Source organism: Takifugu flavidus, chromosome 17 (genome assembly GCF_003711565.1).
Source record: "Takifugu flavidus isolate HTHZ2018 chromosome 17, ASM371156v2, whole genome shotgun sequence".
Taxonomy (NCBI): Eukaryota; Metazoa; Chordata; class Actinopteri; order Tetraodontiformes; family Tetraodontidae; genus Takifugu; species Takifugu flavidus.
The window spans coordinates 2463727-2482647 of NC_079536.1; the positions used below are offsets into that span (position 1 = coordinate 2463727).

At 47.5% G+C, this 18921-nt stretch overlaps 1 protein-coding gene across 20 annotated transcripts in view; it reads left to right on the forward strand.

Annotated features, from left to right (window-relative positions):
- Nucleotides 1–18921, forward strand: part of LOC130513651 (collagen alpha-1(XVIII) chain-like) — a 51237-nt gene that overhangs the window by 26787 nt on the left and 5529 nt on the right. For 17 of the 20 annotated variants that reach the window (XM_057012520.1, XM_057012522.1, XM_057012523.1 and 14 more), the window contains 19 exons: nucleotides 11928–12175; nucleotides 12255–12425; nucleotides 12536–12667; nucleotides 14708–14782; nucleotides 15277–15369; nucleotides 15806–15944; nucleotides 16079–16128; nucleotides 16368–16502; nucleotides 16598–16624; nucleotides 16731–16793; nucleotides 16880–16957; nucleotides 17090–17137; nucleotides 17220–17345; nucleotides 17498–17548; nucleotides 17982–18035; nucleotides 18368–18403; nucleotides 18482–18607; nucleotides 18744–18794; nucleotides 18877–18912. In XM_057012520.1, coding sequence (XP_056868500.1) covers nucleotides 11928–12175; nucleotides 12255–12425; nucleotides 12536–12667; nucleotides 14708–14782; nucleotides 15277–15369; nucleotides 15806–15944; nucleotides 16079–16128; nucleotides 16368–16502; nucleotides 16598–16624; nucleotides 16731–16793; nucleotides 16880–16957; nucleotides 17090–17137; nucleotides 17220–17345; nucleotides 17498–17548; nucleotides 17982–18035; nucleotides 18368–18403; nucleotides 18482–18607; nucleotides 18744–18794; nucleotides 18877–18912 — 1739 coding nt within the window. The other 3 variants (XM_057012511.1, XM_057012529.1, XM_057012526.1) reach the window with 2 other exon arrangements.

An 18921-nucleotide genomic window follows, 5' to 3' on the forward strand; every position in this document is an offset into this window, starting at 1 on the left:
TTTCCAGGCTCTAAAGCCTGGCTGGACAAACTGTGTTCTGATCTCCACCTCCTGTTTTTGAAGCATCACAACAGCGTAAACGCAGCTGACGAAACCTGATAAAGGTTTGCTGGACTCGTCCAACTTTGATTTACAGAAACCTCGGCGCCATCTAGCCTCTGTGACTGTGGCATTTGTGATTGGAAATGGCTGCAGGACCACCATGAAGATATCGACTTGTTTTTCAGGGTTTCTTGAAGATCAACCTTGAACCTTCTAGAGATGAATCACTTGTCTCAGGTTCCTCATCATCAGCAAAGACTTTAACGTCTAAAGCCTGCAGCACAACATAAGCTCGGTGTGCACGCAGCTTGAGGTAGCGGTTGACATAAATATCAGCTGCATCTGTGGTGAAGGCCCAGATGGTTTCCCACTGGGCTGGTTAGATTAGTGGCACTGTTGAGGACCGTCTTGTGGTGTGTGTCTACATCTTTGTGTGTTCATCTGGGCAGCAGCTGTGCTGCATTTGAACACGTTGTCAAGCCACTTCCTGAAGATTCCCACCACAACTCAATCCGCTGCTTTCTGTGTTCTCTGCTTTGGTGTCTAGTCCTGGTTTGCTTTGGGTTATTTTGTAATTTTAACTCCAATATGACATCACAACCTGGTTTCCCACTTTGGTTTGTTTTGCTGTTGCTATTAGCGGCGTTTCTGCTCTTGGTTACATTGTTCATGTGGGAGAAATAATCTGCTTTCACATCAGACAACATTAGTTTGTTAAAAAAAAATAAGAAAAACACGCTAGGAGCCCCCAGGTAAACTCACCCACACTGAGCGGGTTAACTGGGATCAACCATGTTCCAGATCCAGAATGGGGTGCCAAACTCACATCTGCTCCGCTGTGCCCCAAAATCCAAAACGGAACCCTTGGTGGTGATAAACTGGTGTTTCCTTCAGTCCAAGCAGAGTTCAGCACCTGCACCTCAAATTTTCCATGAAAAATTACAACACGGTCATTTTTTCTGCTCCTCTTGCACAAAAATGCTTTTGCCTCAGGATGTATCCTGATGGATACCGTAGTTAGTCCTGAAATGTCAGGATTCTCTAATAAACGAGTCTGTTTACTCACTCTCTGGTGCACGGACTGGTGCACGGTCTGAGGGATTATCGTTAATCCGATTTATCTCAATTGAGCTCAATTCTGGTTATTTCTCGGAATATCAAGTTATAATTTCCGATATCCATAGTCATCCATAAACTTGATGGTCTACATAAAAAGTATTAAGATGGTCATGAGATCTGGAACGAGTCATTGATCCAAACAGCCCCGGGGGGGTGTTTCTTGTCTCATCAGTGCCAAAGCTGGATTTGATTTCAGGCCTGAGCTTTTTTATTTTTTTTACTGCTCTCAATGAATATGAAACACTTAAAAGGATAAAATACTGCTGCAAACGCAAGAATCTCGTACTTAGAGGCTGACTGATATAAACCTTTTGGGGAATTCTGTCCTGTGAGGAGGTGAAGAGACACCTTATGTCATTAAACTCCAGCAGTATTTGAGCTAGTTTATTATTTTGATGCATACTTTAGATACACTTTAGCTATCAGCAGCAGAATGTTTTCCAAACCAGCTTTTCAAGAATTGACTTTAAATCCAGCTCAGCTGTGGCGAATAGGTTAAAACAAGCTGGTGGTCTTTGTGGGGGCGTAAGGAAACCTGCGCCCGGTGGTCTCATCGCGCTCCAACCGTAAAAATGGAGAGGCAGAACCGTCCAGATGCGCCTTCATACTCTGTTTTTAATTTAAACAGTCTTGTTTTTCCCATTCTAAACCCCCACGGGGACGTTATCAGCTGAGTCAGTCCCGACTCTGCGGCCGAGGCAGCAACATGATTTCTAACTGGATGTGTTTACTCGTCCTCTGGCAGCAAATACGTAACCTCAACTCTGTCCCAGTTTCATCCCTGTAAACTGGGAACTTTGCTTTGGTTACGTGAGGGAGCGCGAAAGCTGCAGCGTCGGCAGAAGCCATGTCTCCCTGTTTTCTTTCCCTCTGTTGCTCTGCTGGACAGACTCAGGGTGATTGTTCCAGTGAAATCAGCACCTGCGGAGCAGCAAAGGCGTTGCCAGAGGTTGTAGCAGCGCCGCCGAGCACGGTCAGCTGGAGGAAGTCTTACAACTGGTCGTTGGCGGGCCAGAGAGAAACCTCCCCTGTTTGTTGGTCCCCCATCTGAATGGAGATGTCATCTGGAGGGATGCAACAAAGCTCTTGTGGTTTGGAAGCATGAAGCTTAACAGTCATGAGTTGGAGATGCTAGCGGAGCCTAATTTGACATATTTGATTAGGCAGAGTCTCTGGAAATAACGAGAAGGCTCCGTCGTTAATTGGACCTGGCTTTAATGTTGCTTAGCAGCATTTTGGCTGTTGCTTTTTCCTCATCTTACTCATAAAATGTGTATTTCATGGCAACCTTACTGCTCACCCATGAAGTTTCTTCCACCGTCTGTTCGTTTCCTTCAGACCTTCCACTCTCCTTTCCAAAAATGATGTCACCTAGAGGGTGAGAGGTAGAATTATCGGCAGGATTATTCTTAGAACCTCAGCTGGTATAAACCCTGACCTCTGATCCTCAAAGGTCGCGTGTGTGTCAGGGTCACGGGGTCGACAGTAGGTTACGGACCGCAGTTTTATCTGTGTTAACAGCCGCTGTTATTACATTTACTAGGATCTTAATTTTAAAAGCTCAGGATTGAGACGTCTTTTACATCAGAGTTCTTAACTTCGAATCCAGTTTTATCAGACCCACATTTTGAGCTATGAATTTGCATCCTGTCCAATGTTTTTGGTGCAACAGAATGGTCCGTGCTTTCTGTTTCCATTGTCTGTCCCAACACGCCCCTTCGTTCGGGGGACTTCGGTCATAAATGTTTATATCTCAGTATCTCAGCAATGGAAAAGATGATAAAAATGTGTCCATAAACCAGAGCTATGGGCCCAATCCTCTCAGAACCTGTGGGGATGAGCCTGCCTCTCATAAAGAACCATATGTAAACTCGAGCATCTTTCCAGAATAAAAATCCATATAATGAGGAGTTGGCGATAAACACTTGTTGGTGATTTTTTTTAATGAGATATTAGAACAACACATGGCTGGAAGGAGTTGACCTTTAGGATGCTGCGCATTTTATTATCAGTACAGTTGGAATAAAAAGAGCCTGCTGGGTGCCAGCAGGTACTTGTTGAGGGTTTTTATGGAGGCTAACAGCTACGTGCTATGTCCTCTGTTAGCAAGGAGAGAGGTCAGCGTCTCTATCTGGAAAGACTGACACCCATGTTCGAACTCTTGCACACATGTGCCTGCAGTCGTACAACGTTGGACTGCAGGTTTTTCAGCCCGATCAGCATCAGTCACCTCAGGGTGCATTCCTTCCTGTCAGATATTGACTGCTGGGATGGCTTCCAGCACGGGCCGTTACCGTAATCCAGTCAGCACCAGAAGCCTTGATGTAACCACCTGGATGTACAGTAGCTCTGTGTGTTTCGCTTCCCCACTCTGTCCCCATTCTCTTGAGCAGAGCTGTTCCCACCACTTCCTCTACTCCCTCACACTCCCTGCACATGGGAACTGTCTGCAGTCTTTTCTTAACTCGCCAGGTTAGAGGACCACCCTCAAATTCAGCTCCATTACAGTCCCGTGAGCATCTCAAACAAGGGACACCTATGAATTTGAACCACTTTAGAAACTGGTCTTTTGTGTTGCCAAACTATTCAAAGCACTTGAGACAAAGCAGAGAAGAGGAACGTCCAGTTGGACGAACAAGACGATGAGCTTGACCTGCTTTTGGCCCGACGGGTGATGCTAACAGCAGCTGAAGGCTCTCGGTCGCAGTCAGACTCCAGGGTCAAGATTGAGGAGTCACTTCCTCTCCAGGGTGACAGGAGTACAGTTTAATTCAAATTAGCATCTAATGGACCGTTTTGTAGGCTCAGTTTCAAAGGTGAACCCAAGCGATAGCAACGTTGTCCATTACCAACGTGCGTTTCATGTCAAATCAAGCTGAATGTCATACAGGATACGTTCACCCATCTTTTTAACTTCAGATTTACGCCCTGACTGAGTCCCAGTTAGTCCCTACTGGGTCAGTCAGGCCAGTTAAAACTCTTGAAGGGTGATATTCAGTCGGCTCCGTGAAATAAAGTCACACTGGAGTCCGTGACCGGACCGAACTCCAGTAGGTTGGCCCGGGGCCGATGCTCCAAACTGCAGTCAGGAGCCAAAGCAGATGGTATTACTCAGTCCTCCCTCCTTTTTTTTGTAAGAACAGTTTGGATAAGCTACACAAATATCTCCTATGCGATATAAACACACCAAACCTTCTCCCTGCAGCAGCGTCTCTGCGTTGGTGAGTGGAAAAGCAGGAGAGGAGCATTAGGCAGCGGCGTGCGTGAAGGTGAAAAGGTCATCACGCTTTAACACCTACAAGCACATCAGTGTCTCTGTTTCCTGGTCCGTCTTTTTATTTGCACATTCAGCAGTTTTGCGTTTCTTTCTTGCATGTTTTTGTCCACTGAATTTTTCAGTGACTCTTCGTTGTCTCTCTTCAGTCGTTGACCATTTACGTGTAATTTCACTCAATCCCGCCGATTTATCTTCCCACCCTCTGTGTGGAAAGGGCTTTCATCCTTTAGTTTCAGGTTTTGGTCGCGGTCTGCCACGAACGGACCCTAGTTTTATGCGAAGCCCATCATTCCCAGTTTGGTCAGAGTGTAATTTGTCCAGCTGGTTAAACACAGCTTGTGGTCACGGAGCCGCGTGACATCTGACCCCGGTGGAGCGACTTTTTTTCTTTAATTGCTGGGTCTTTACTTTTAACCAGCTGATAAAAACCTACACGGTCTGAAATGTTACTTCTCTGTTTCTTGAGTGACTTTAGTCCTCTTGGAATCCCAGGAAAGAGTCATCTGCCTTTTATTTGATGACCTGAACCTGTATAAAACCTGGGCCGGTGGAATTAATCAGAACCTTTGCAGTTAGCCGTCTCAGCTAACAGAACATAAGATGAAGGTTTGAACCACCTACAGGAGAGAAAAAAGACAAATATTCCAGGTCCTCTAGCTGAATCTGCCAAACCGGAGGCTGGTATTAAGGCACACGATAAGATCAGAGGACAAGCAGGCAGCTGCAGTCGGAGCGTCTGACAGACAATAGGAATATTTTGCTCCTCTGACCTGTCTCACTAAACTATTTGGCTCTTGGCCTCCTGCAGCCTTGGAGCTGCCAGCTTGTGTAGAGAAACGGGAACCTCACCAGTGACCCGAGCCTTGAGCGGGTCTGGATTTATATGGGCACACTTCAGAGAAAAACACTCCCATTTCAAAGAACAAATCTCCAAACAGCTTTTAAATTTTCCAAAGGAATTAGCCAAGTGGTTGGTGGAAACTGGAGTTGAGAGGTAAAACAAGCTGTTTAGGAGCTAGCTGCACTTGAGAGTTTGAGTTTCAGGACTTAGTGGAGAGAAGAAGTCCTGTTTGAACTTCATGGACATAAATCATGCCGGGGTGTAAAAGCTTTTTCTGTCCTGCCCTGCTGTGACCTTTCTTTATTCCCTCAGCCCTCAGTTGCACTGTTGTCATTAGGAAATCATTATGTGCTCCTCTTCCACGCTCTGCTGAAGTCACCCCGGGACCTTTAACCCCACGCTAAGCCTACAGCAGCGTCGCCATTCTAGCCCTCTAAAGTCAGAATGGGGCGGCCCGTGGCTGCATTGACTGAAATACAACTTATTAAAACCGCAAATGGATCTCTGCTGGGACAGAAAAGAAAGAAAACAAATCTGTGCAGCTTCTCCTTGGTGATGGAACGTGTACATCATGTGGACCACCAGCCTCGGAGAAGCCTGTCTGCCTCTCAGAGAGACACTAAGCCCTGCTCGCCAAGATGGATCTTGGATCGAACGCAAGAATGCACTCCGCCTGCTGCTCAGCACCCCCCCACTCCAGTTTTTTCCCAGGCCCAGACCTCACGTTACCTGTCACACTACTGTTGTGTGTGGACGTGCAAAGTATGAGACACCCAGAGACCTTTATCCTTGTTGAGGTTTTAGCCATGTGGAGCGCATCGTTAAAAACCCCACTTGGTTGTCATCTACAGTAAATCCAGGCTGTCTTTTCTGAAATGGCCAGAAAAGGCCTGCAAGAGAACGTGAGTGATCATCCCTTGGTTCCTCTCCTTTTATGCCTTCATCTTCCAGAATTACGGTTCCAAACCACAATAAAACATTGCCTGTTGCTTCCAAGACTTGAAAACGACACCACCCAGCACAAGATTACGCTCAGCATTGGCTTGAACGGGATCCGGAGCTGCTTCCGTCTGGCTATCAAGGGCCTTGGGTCTCCGGTTGTCTGTTACATCAGATTCTGTGGGATACTTTGATTCTTGCTTGACGCGTCCATCACTGCCCCTGGCGTCAGTACTGGTGACCTGCCTTAAACTATGCTGTTTATCACAGGCAGATTAAATCACCCCCGTGCCTTTTAAAACCCTTTATTTTACATCATCTCTTACAGACTGTAACATTTTACATTAGCTCTGTGCTAAGGTCAGCACTTAATCCCTGCAGTATTTCTATTGCTGTGACTACTGTGGAATTCCCCTACAAACATTTTAGGATTTCTACTTCTTTTCCCTTTAGCCAAAAGGTTAACTGCATTCTTCTATTTAACTACAGCCCCACCATAATCAGCACTGAAATAGTCCTCTGAGGGGTTGATAGCCATATAAACGATTAAATGAGGTCACTTCAGGTTAAAGTTAAATCTTTCATGGATAAAATGTGTCATTTTAATGGTAAATTATTGCAGATACAGTAGTTTCAACATTTTCTACACTGAATTCTACACTGAAAGTCAGCTTTTCTGAAGCCTGAAGCTCAATTCTCTTAATTGAAAAGGTTCCAAATGGTTTGAGCTCAGACTTTGAGCAGGAAATTCCCCCCAAAACTCTCCTGGCCAGTCTGGTGGAGGCTAATTAGCTGTTTAAATTAGTGCTGTTTGTTTTCAAAGCGCTTAGCTCCGATAAGCGTGGTCAGATGTTGGAAGGCTATCTCATATTGACTCTATCATGGAAAATTCCCTCATTGGTGCTTTTGGAACGGACTCTCTGCACTAGATGCTGAAATTCTGAAAGAAAAGAAATGGAGAAAAATGCTTCGCAAAGCTTTTTGAAAGGCTGCTGCAGGAAAATACTGTTACCTTAACTCGTGCTCCTCCGGGATGAGAACAAGAGTCTTTTGAACCCGTCCTGTAGGTTAAAGCTGCTCCCTGTAACTTGCTGCAGAGGCACCTCCACATCTTTGCATTTCCAAACATAACAATATAACAACCAACTAGAGGCTAAAGCTAGAGTATGAGCAGGATTATGCAGCTTGTAATATAGTTTCCACGACTGGGTCTGTTCCAGCTGTGCCATTCTGCGTGACTCTAAACTCTAAGGACGGGTTTTGGAAATGCTGAAAGCAGGGGGGACAGGAAGTCAACGTCCTTCACCCTCCAGGTCAGATACTGTGAATCACCAGCTGAACAGAGTTCAGAGCAGTGAGGAATCTACTGTGCATAAACTGGATAAAGATCACTTTAAAATGAGGCTTCTTTATTTCATGAGAAACCTTACGGGTCTCAACATATAGCTGTTGCTTGTCTAAACCTTAATCTCCCTGCTCAAATGCATTTTATTTAATTCTGGAAAAAATCTGGATGCCTCGTGATTGCTTCCAAGAAGCAGGAGACTCCACCAATAAAGGCAGCAGGAATCAACACAGCACACGTCAAACCCGGACTTCAGTACCAGCTCTGGGGTTGAGGGACCCCCCTCCATCTTGTTTCATTTAAGAGTTGACAACAGGAAATACAAAGGAAAAACAGATTCAACTCAACTAGGAAATGATTGGAATCATTTGTAACGCGATGTTATTCGCTGTTATATTGACCTGGCGCGACAGTGCGAGCTGGCTAATCTCTATTCTGAGCTGTAGGCACCAATATTGTGCCAATTGTTGCAAGCTAATACAAATATACACTGAAACTGTGCTGTGGAACATCTAGAGAAGCACAAAGGGTCTTTTATCACTACTCATTCACCCCCCCAAGGCTTTGATCACAGCCAGAACCTTTAGCCCCCACGTTTGCTCTTCTCTTAATCACTGCGCTCACTTGGCACATTAGCGTAATGCTAACAGAGCTGCTTTGTGCTAAACGGGAGGCCTGTAGCCTCAGCTGATCACACGGATGCTTGTGTGTGTTCTCCAGTTAAACACACCGGCTGTGTGGTCTCAGCAATTTACTCGGAAAGTCCGGCTCCTGGCCACAAATCCCGTGGTTGACGTCACCGCTGCTCTGTCAGTCAAGCGCCATGAGGTGATGAATGAGAGCGTCTGAGGGCTCTTGCTTTCATTACTTTAAGAAAATAATGAGGACAAATTAGTCTGAAGTGGAATAGAGGAGAACAGAGAGGAAATCCCTGCCGAGACGACAAAGTTTGAACTCATTTGTTATCTTAACCTCCCCCTCACCAAACCAGTGACTTAAAGCCAAATTATATAAAGTCTTTCTTGTTAAATTCTAGTTAGCGTTGTTCAAAATGTTAGCATCTGTTCGAGAGAAGGTGCCACACATGACAGCATAATGAAAGTGGAGACGCTGGAGATGGGAGACGTTCATGTAAACCCAGACTGTCCATCATCACTGTCTAATTTGAAGCTTTTTCTTCTTCAGGTCCAAACATAGAGCAGGTGTTCCCAAAGTTCTAATATATTGAAAACTTGGCATCAGGATTGAAGATTTGCAGTTTGCTGCGCTGCTCTCGATCATGTGACTCGTATCATATCAATCACAACACGCTTTGATCACATCACACACACAGAAAAAGCTACAGTTGGTGTTGGAGCGCAGAAAAATGCTCATTCTGGTGAAAGAAGGATGGATGACCATGAGGAAATGATCATCTGCAACAACCTCTGCAGCCAAAACGGGTCAAATTAAAACCCAAATCCAGAACTGTTGACAGTCTCAGGTCTGAAAGACCTCCAGCACCATTTTTTCCCCCTGTTTAAACAGTAAAGGAGTTGGCAGAATAAGAGCCGGAGTAGCCCCCCCCCCCCCCCCCCGCGCTCAACGGCCTTAAATCACAGCTCTCGCTGAATGAAATATTCCAGTGGAAATTCTTTACTGGTTACACGATGTCATTCTTGATCATAATATACTGTACGGAGCTTCGGGGGGATCCCAGATCTTTAACCCATTAGGGACCCGAGTCAGGATCGTACTCAACTTTGAGGTAGAAAAACTGGATCGCAGGATGATCGGACTTCAGGTCTTCACACCACCGTTGTGGAGGCTGTTTGGGGCAGAAACCTGGACATGGGTGCAGTGCTGCTCCCGGACACCCTGTCCACCTGTCCCGCTGTACCTGCCTGTCTCCTGCATCTCCTCCTCACTCGATGCTCTGCTGGGAGACGCAGGAAAGCTAGCAGCAGCATAAATCAAGAGGATGGCTGATCTGCTGGCAGTCGGCTGCCGTGTTCCGTTCAGTTCCGGAGAGGCCGCGTGTCTGACTGTAGATGATATCTTCGCCTGTTTCCCCTTAAACTCGGCACGCTTTTGGATGTCTTTGTTGTTTGGGAATTTAGCGTGTCGCTTCAGACGGTCTGCATCCAAACATTGAGCCAAAGCACGCTGACCCAGTTAGGAGAAGCTCCGGCTGAGGGACTGTTGCTGGTCTGCAGTCATGCAAACACTGGGCGTCCCGTAAACAGGCTCACACCCTCACACCAACACGGCACAATCTGCACGCGTGCGTGGGACGACTGCGGGAACAGGAAAGAATGTTTCGCTACATCGGCCCTGACACTCGACTGATTTGGTGGTTATGCAGAACTCAGAGGTGGGAGGAGACCCATTTCCTTTGCTTTGAGGGAGTTGAACATCCACTTCTGGCATTTGCAGCTTTGAAGTAATGTCACGCAAGGCCGACGCACGCACGGTCGGTTCAGGGCGGCGGATGCACGTCCTGCTGGAGAAACGCTTCGCTGACTTCATCTTGTCCGTAGTGCTTGAAAAAATGTGCTTCATTTATAAACGCTGTAATAACTACACTGCGTAATATTGCTGGAGGGCGCCGACCGCCTCCGTTGGCCTGGTCCGGGTCCTCCTGACGCTCGGCCAGGGCCCATTACACCGAGAAGTCACACCCTGACCCAAATTACTCACCAGGTTCTCACAGTCGTCTTTCGCTGGGCTGTCTCGGCCTTATTAGCTGCGCTCTCAAGACGAGAAAAAAACGGTACGACAGCCAGCGCTTAAACACGATCAGCTGTTTAGTTACAAATCTGGGATGCGGGAGGAGCGGAGCCAAAGCCCAGTTCGGTGGGGCTCTCGTTGGCCGGGCCCAGATGGAGTGGAAGAACATCTGCAGTGATGTCACTGAGCACAAAGATTTACACTTTGGCAGGAGAAGATACTGGAGGATCGGCCGGTCCGCATTTTTAATCCCGGGGTTCTCTGGAACCAGAAATGGGTCAGGGAGTGCGTTGCCATCTCGGAGCTTCATTTAGCTTCCTTGGATTCCCCCGTGTCAGCGACGCAGAAGGAATGCCTGAGGGCTGATGCGCTCAGAACAACTGGGCGCTCTAGCACACGTGAATATTTCAACAATGCTAATGAAATGAAAGCCAAGCACTTGTTCGACAGCGGTTTATCTGAAACCCAAAGCAGCAGGGACGAGGAAACGACCCGTGTGAAAGCGATGTCCTGTCAGTGAGTCTGCGGCGTTTGGACGGCGTGATTGATGGGTGGCGGGAGCGAGACGACTCCCGCGTGCAGTCCAGACAGCAGCGGTGGGGGTGAAAGATGCTGCTGCTGATGATCTAAAGGACCGGGGACTGAAAGAGGGCTCCTTTACTAATGTCATTATTACAAGGCGCTAATGTCTATTCGGCGTGTTGATTTCAGCTATTTAACAATAATAATAATAGTATTGAAGGGTGGAAATGTTGGTAAATGCTAAACTACCAACCTGAACTGTGCTGCTCTTGGGGAATATCATGGTTGTAATTTGCGGTGGTTAAGTGGCTCATGTCCGTTGGTGTTTTTACTTAATTTAAGGGGCTTCGTGTTGGCACGTTCTGACAGATGTGGCGTATGTTAATGGCCAGTTAAAGCAACCACATCAAGATTTCAGCTGACAGCACACAGACAGGCTGGTTGGCATTCCAATCGGCCTGAGAGCACACGTGACGACAGCCCCCGAAGCCAAATCGCCTGTCAAATAACGACAGTGTTTTTCTCCCGTCTGGGCAGAATTACTCAGGTATCTGAGCCCACGTCGCTCCGAGCGCCGCAGCTCAGCTACTGTAGAGTTGGACGGTGTAGATTGCACTCATTGTTATTTTTAATTGCCACTGTGGGCAGGAGTTTCAATCCAATTAACGCTCCAGGGAAAGTGTGTCTCTCTACCCATGAGCAGCCCCCCCCCACACACACACACACACACACAGACACGAGCGGCACGTGGTGAGCCTGATTTACAGGAGCTGCCGGGGCACAGCATGCATGTGTTAGTCTAACCTAATGCCTTCCAGATGCCCACACGCTGTACCCTGCTCCAGTAACCTCTGAAAGAACAGGCGATTGTTCCACAGGAGGAGGAGAACCAGGTGTGTAATGAGTCTGAGTGTCGTTGACACAAAGTGGGAGAGAAGAGGCCTCATGGTCCGCTGCATTCAGGGTGGCTTTGTCTGTGTAGGGCAGAGGAGGAGAGCCTTTGGTCTGTGTTCAGAGGGAAGGTTACCAGCACAAGATCACGTGGGACTCCTAAAGTAGAGCACGGAGGAGGTTTCACTTTAAGCCTTGCTGGGAAATTGAGCTAAAAATCCCATTTGTTTGTTTGCACACAGAAAACGGACCGCTGGGGGCCCTGGACCTGACAGAGCTGATCGGCGTCCCGCTTCCTCCCTCAGTCTCCTTCGTCACTGGATTCGAGGGTTACCCGGCCTACAGCTTCGGCCCGGACGCCAACGTGGGCCGCCTCGCAAAGTCCTTCATCCCCGACCCGTTTTACTACGACTTTGCCGTCACCGTCACTGCTAAACCAACCACCCACCGCGGAGGCGTGCTGTTTGCAATTACAGATGCTTATCAAAAGGTGGAGTTTTGGTTTTAACAAGTTTAACAGCCATGCTAGTGAAGGGAGCTAACATGCTTCTATATTTCTCCTTTTCCAGATTGTACACTTGGGTGTGGCGCTGTCAGAGGTCGAGGACGGTTCCCAGAGAGTCGTGTTGTACTACACCGACCAAGCAACCAGAGGCAGGACCCAGGAGGCGGCCTCCTTCAAAATGGGAGACCTGACGGGAAGATGGGCGAGGTTCACCCTGACTGTGCAGGGGGCAGAGGTGGGTGGACATCAGGCGAGACACGTCCACGATTCTCCAGCCGTCCTCGCGTCTCCCGGTCTTTGGCGACTCTGGAAGCTGAAGTGGTTTTGTGGCTTGTTGTCACTCAGGTGCGACTCTACATGGACTGTGAGGAATACCACCGAGTAGCCTTCAACAGGAGCCCGCGACCTCTGACCTTTGAGGCCGGCTCAGGAATCTTTGTCGGGAATGCCGGGGGCACGGGTCTGACCAAGTTTGTGGTAAGCTGGATGTTGCCTATTCTTGTCTTCCTGATGACATCACGCTTTCCAGTTTTAGCTCGTCCGGATTTGCATCCGCTGAAATGTCTCATTCCTGCTGTCACGTGCTAACAAACGTGGCCTTTGGACTTTTGCCTGTTTGAGACGGGAGCAACCGTATTTGCTGGCAGTTTTACGACAAGACGGGAGAGGAGGGATGAATGAGCACATGTGCTTGTGAGCAGCTCTCTCTCCTCTGAAGGCTCGTAAATGACCCGCTGGATGGGATTGGGATTTTTGGGGGGAAGCAGCTGATCTCTGTTATCTTCCTGTGACTGAGAGAGCAGCCGACGCCATTTCTTGCCAAAGGACGAGCAGAATCTAAACTGCAGGACGTGGACCGGCACTTTGCTTCTCATCATCATCAAATCCCAGTTATCCAAAGCGTTGTGAGGAGTCGAGCTCAATAAAAGCTGAACAGCCGCCCTCCTCTGCACTGGTCTCCACTTCTTTCCATTCTTTTCAAAGTGACCTCAACATTTTGCCCCCGATGCTTTAGTTTAGTGGTCTTAACCGCCCATGTTATTGCAACTTTAAAACTTAATTCAAAGTACTTTTTTTTAATCAAGCTTAAATAACATTTGTCCCTCGGGTCTTGGACATCCTGCCAGAGCCGTGTGGCAACAGAAATACCAATTAAATTGAAGTGCCTTTAAACAGGCAGAGGTCTTTGCTTCCTGCTTCTCAGTATTTCCGCTCAGCTATTGAAGGCCAATAAAACAGAGACAAGTCTCGGGAAGAAAGTAAATGGATTTACAAAGACAAAGTGGACAGTAGAAAATCTCTATTCTGGAAGAGGATTCTGGGGCTTTTGCTGCGTAGAAGCAGCCTCCCAACGATGAGAGCGGCTGGTTCTGCTCTGCACAATCAGCTGACCCGTATCCTCCAACCTAAACAGCTCAGGACATCCCCCAGAGGTCCTCGCTGAGCCAGGAAAAACCAAGCGTTCCCCTTCTGCTGCTGCAAAGATCGAGATGCTAAGGAACTTGACAACAGGAAGTTCGTTCCTCTTCCATCGGAGCAGGAACAGGCAGGGCACCAGTAGCTCTGCAGCACACCCCCTGGCAGGAAACCACCCCCAAAATATCCTCCTCTGCTCTCTTGTTCATTCATTTTCAACCGTTTCACTCAGACACGCCCCCTGCGAGTGTCTGTACGCCATCAGACGGCTCCACAATCTGAAAATATTTGTTTTTTAACCCCTCCCCCCAGAATTCCTTCTCTCCCTCAATCGCCTGCATGAGATCTGTTCCCGTGGCCTCCGTTGCAAGATAAACTTCACTGAAGCTGCTAAAACTTTTTTTTTTTTCAATGACTCTTTGATGGCGTGTGTCCACGCGTGCATGGCGTGCGTATTTTTGTGTGAGGGCTTGAGTCACCGGTGTTTACATTCAGGTCATGAATATAACATCCTGGAAAGTTTGGGAGATGTGGAAACATTTGTGTCATGTTGCAGTTGCAGTTTATTGTAAAGACACGTGTCTCTGATTTCATTCCTTTTGTTTTTCTATACCTCTCACCCCTTCACCACTGTTGAAGTTCGCCGCCTGCACGCCGCCTCATTACAAACAGGTTTTTATCGCGCCAGGCCTGACTTCAGCGTCAGTTTGACCTGCGCACGACCACATTCCCATCAAGGCAATAACAAACTGAAAGTTATAGGTTGCTGTTGAATGAGAGAATTATGATCTGGTGGTCATCAGTCAATGTTCAGCAGCATGAGACCAGGCAGGTTCGTTTTACCCAGTATAAATACACAAGGATTTGATGTAAACATCTGTTTACTGTCGCACTGCTCTGTCGCCAGCATAAACATTGAACCGTCACGATGCCAGCGTGGAGCATTACATTAATAACTCTTCCTCGTTGAGCACCAAACAACCCCAAAGAAGGCCGTTTTACTCCGAATGTGCATGTGTGCTTTGTCTGTTGGAAATCGATGCCTATCTGACCTAGATTACCACGCAGGGTTAACTCGGTGTTCTCCCCATTTTCATGCAGGGTTCCATCCAGCAGCTGGTGCTGAAGTCAGATCCCACGGCCCCAGATGACCAGTGTGAGGAGGATGATCCTTATGTGAGACACATCACAACTCTCAATATGTCAGAAGTAATGTTAGCTGTGGCCCATAAGCTGCCTGTTACAAATTTAAATCTCCATATAATGTGAAAGCCCCCTCAGGAATCACAGCCACAATTTTTGAACTGCCCCTCCCTCTAGCGGACAAACACCGCATTACATGTCGTGGCGTTCGAAAATAAAATACAAAAATGTACTTTATGTATTTAATATTAATTTAATATTCTAAACTAAGTGTTACAGGATTCCAGTTACAAGTCTCTGTTGTTTCTTCCACCAATGATCATTTTCACAGCTCTGTAAAGCTTTAACAAGACACCTGCAGTGTGTCCATCATAATCTTGAGGGTCGCCCATCTGAACTTAGTCTACCCTGGGGTCACACTCTGAGAATCTATGGAACCCCTAAAGATGATCATGAGCAAAGACATTATATAGAAACAATTCAATCTTGAATCCATCTTCTTCTCTCCTGCTCAATTACCCCTGCAGGCATCCGGGTACGGAAGTGGTGACAGCACGTACGAGGACATGGAAGGAGTGGGGGAAGTGAAGAAGTTTGTGGAGAAGATAGTGTACACCGTGGTGTGTACACACACATACACACTCTGATGCGCGCTCTGCTTCCCAGTCAGCTGTCCTGAAATTGGACCAGAGAAAACAGCTCCTGTCCTGGTAGAGCCTGGAACAGGGAGATATGTGCTGCTCTGCTGCCAGCCCGCAGGAGGAGGCAAACAAGAATGCAGCGAGGCAGCAGAGAGGCACAGTGAGACCAGCAGATTAGCTTCTTTAACTTTTACTCGGATATCCACCCACAGACGACCCAATTACCTGCTGAACATGCGTTCGCGTTTACGCCGACACACATGATTTTACTGGTTGATCTGAAGTGGCCCCAATGCTGTGATTGGTTTTTTTCTGTCTGAGATGTAAAAAGGCTTTTCAGGTTTTATATGTTCCAGGTGAGTTCATTTTTATTTATTTTTTAATTAGAAAGAAATCTTCTATGATTTTTATTCAGCCCCTCCCAGAGCTGGACCCCACCTATAGCGCCCCGGTCCAGGCTCCGCCCACTGAATTGTCCCCAGGTTACCTTGAAACAGATGATGAAGATTTACAGGAGACATCTGGGCAGGAAATGGACTCGACCACCGTTACAGGTAAATAAACACACATATTAAACTGATTCTGGATCAGAGTCGCTGCTTCTCCGCTGGTGTAATTCTCAGACCAACCGCTGGGTGGCAGTAAAGGAAAAGCAGCGTCCTCTGAAACGTTCTCTCTTTGGTTTTAGTTCCTGAAACATCTTACCAGACAGATGCTTCAGCTTCTGAAGAAGACACGGTAAGTAAAGAAGCTTTTTGAAAAAGTGTGAAATATTGTCATGCATGGAACTGTGAGCTTTTCAGTTCACAATTTACAGTTGTTAAAGCACAAACAGCTCATCAGGATTTGTATCCTCCATTTTGAAGTACTCAAAAGTAACTGCACGCACAGTAACCATGACAACTGCAACGGTTAAAAGTTTTGTTTTTATGTAAATTATATTCCTTCTGTGTCTCTTTAATATTCGGCCCCTGCAGCTGTCTCCAGGACAGAAAGGAGAGCCAGGTGAGCCGGGCCCCCCAGGACCCGCTGGGAGCGGACCTGAGGAAGGGCCAGGGGGTCCAGAGGTACATCCAGGCCAACCTGGAGCTCCAGGAAAAGACGGGCAGCCGGTGAGCTTAACCTGATGTTTTGGGGTTTCTAAATCTTTTGGTCCACAAAGCGCTTGAATTTTAAAAGTTGTTTTTGTTTACTGTTTTTGCTGCAGGGGACCAAAGGTGAAGATGGTCTCCCGGTACGTTGAGCTTTACTGGCTCGATCCTGCCCGACTCTTCTCTTGACTTTCTTACAGTTTCTGTGTAAAATCTTCTATCAGCCAGATTTATGTTTGTTCTTTACAGGGACCCACTGGTCTTCCGGGACTCCCAGGACTCATGGGAGAGCCTGGTCCTAAAGGTGAAAAGGTAGTAGACCGTTTTGACGATGGTTATTTGTTATTAGTGTTCAATTCTAAGGATAATGATTATAATTTTTTCCGGCGGTTCCTCAGGGTGATCCTGGTTTTGGGTTGCCAGGTCCACCTGGTCCTCCTGGTCTTCCTGGTCAACCCAGCAAGTCCTCCCCGTCGGTGGGTTTCCTGTTTAAAAGGCTCCTCTTTGTTCCATATCCTGCTATCTCTCAGACCAGTTTAAACTTTAGCATCTGCATCAACGGTGTCGTATAGTTTGATTCCAGCGAGTGACTGGTGTGTTTTTATTAGGAGGGGTCCGGGTTCGACGACTTTGACACTGACGATGAGATCATCAGGGTAGGTTGAGCTCGTTTTAAAGTAAACCTCTGAAATACTTGTTTCTCCTACAAACGGGTTTCTTGTGGTCTTGTTTCACCAGGGGGCTCCGGGGCCTCGTGGCCCCCCGGGTCCACCAGGGCCTCCGGGAGAATCTTCAGAGGTGATCCTTCCTGGAGCACCCGGGAAAGATGGGGAGGATGGAGAGAAGGGTGAACCGGGGCTGCCCGTAAGTGTCGCCATGCTCCAGCGGATCTTCTAGCCCCGCCTTTGTTCTGATCGGGACTTCTTATCAATCTCAATCACAATTCTCACATTTAATCTCTTTTCTTTTTGTTTTTCGTGGAAATGAGAGTGTTCTGACGCCACCTCTGTTTCCAGGTGATTGAAGAGTGGTTTAGTGGTTCTGGTTCTTGGTCAGGGTCTGGTCAGGTATTAACAAGTGGTCCCATCAGGCTGAAGGGGCCTAAAAGACAGTATTCCCCCAACTTTATTTTAAAAAGCCATGTTCATTCAACAACTTCTGCTCTACTCTTATGCATCATCATGAATCCTGAGACCGTCTTCTTAAAAGACTCGGGTCACGTGTGCTGTTCCTGCTCCAGAACATGGTCCAAGCTGCAGCCTGTTGGGGTTAATGTGTCTTTTCTCATAGAACATGACGCTTTTACTAACGGTGCGGATGAAATACTCACGGATGAACATTGGCTGCTCGCACATGGACGCCATCTTCTCTTCTCCAGTTTTCCTCCTCACTCGCAGGAGTAATCTGATTACCTGGAACTGTCCATACTGGGATACAGTCGCCCCTTAGGTGGTGAACTGTGGAGGCACAGTGGGTTAAATGTCTTTTTAACCCTTGCAGGGAGTTGATGGGAAGGATGGAGAGCCGGGGCCCGCTGGAGACAAAGGTGACAAGGTGAGGCCGTTGTTGTAGCCATGCATTAACCCGCCGGGCTATGCGTAAGAGTTCCTTTCCTCTTCTGTGCAGCTGCCTCCTACTTTTCTGCGGCCACTCCTGTGAGCTCGCCCTGATTTCCCCTGAGGAAGACTCTTAGTGCTCCATTATCAAAAACAATTACAGCCGCGTTAAATAACCAGCTAATGCGAGGAGACAGGCTTTAAATGAGGTGACCCCACGGACTAATAAAGCCGAGAGGCTCCGGTGTAAACAAACCGCCTCTCGACAGAAGCTCTGCCTTCAAACGTGAACCAGAACCCGGCGCTGGTTAATATATTGATATTTTACAGGGGGAGCCTGGTCTGACAGGGCAGCCTGGACCAAAGGTAAGAATCCTGTTCACACATCTGAACACACTCCTGTTGTAACATTAACCTGATAGGCGTATATGCGATATCTTATAGGGGGATCAAGGTCCTCCAGGGATTCCAGGACTACAGGGTCCTGATGGCCAGCCTGGTCCAAGAGGTCCCCCTGGCCCTCCAGGGCCCCCAGTTCCTTCTGGAAGGGCCTTTGTGATGGACATGGAGGTACTGGTGTAGTTTAATACTGTGATTGTTATGTAAGAGTTTGCTTGAGGACTGGACCTGGTAGTGAGATAAGATAACAGATCCTGCTGAGTCATGAAACTTACACGTAGAAAATCTGTCCTTGTGTTGAGTTTAGGATCTGGAAGGATCCGGGATGAATGAGTTTGGGGTCTCCAGAGGCCCTCAGGTAAAAGTGAGACATCAGTTCTGTCACCTTTTTATTGCAGCCGCTGTTTTCTGACCTCAGACGTGTTTGTGTTGGCCTACAGGGCCCTCCAGGATTACCTGGACTGAAAGGGCCAAAGGTGAGATTC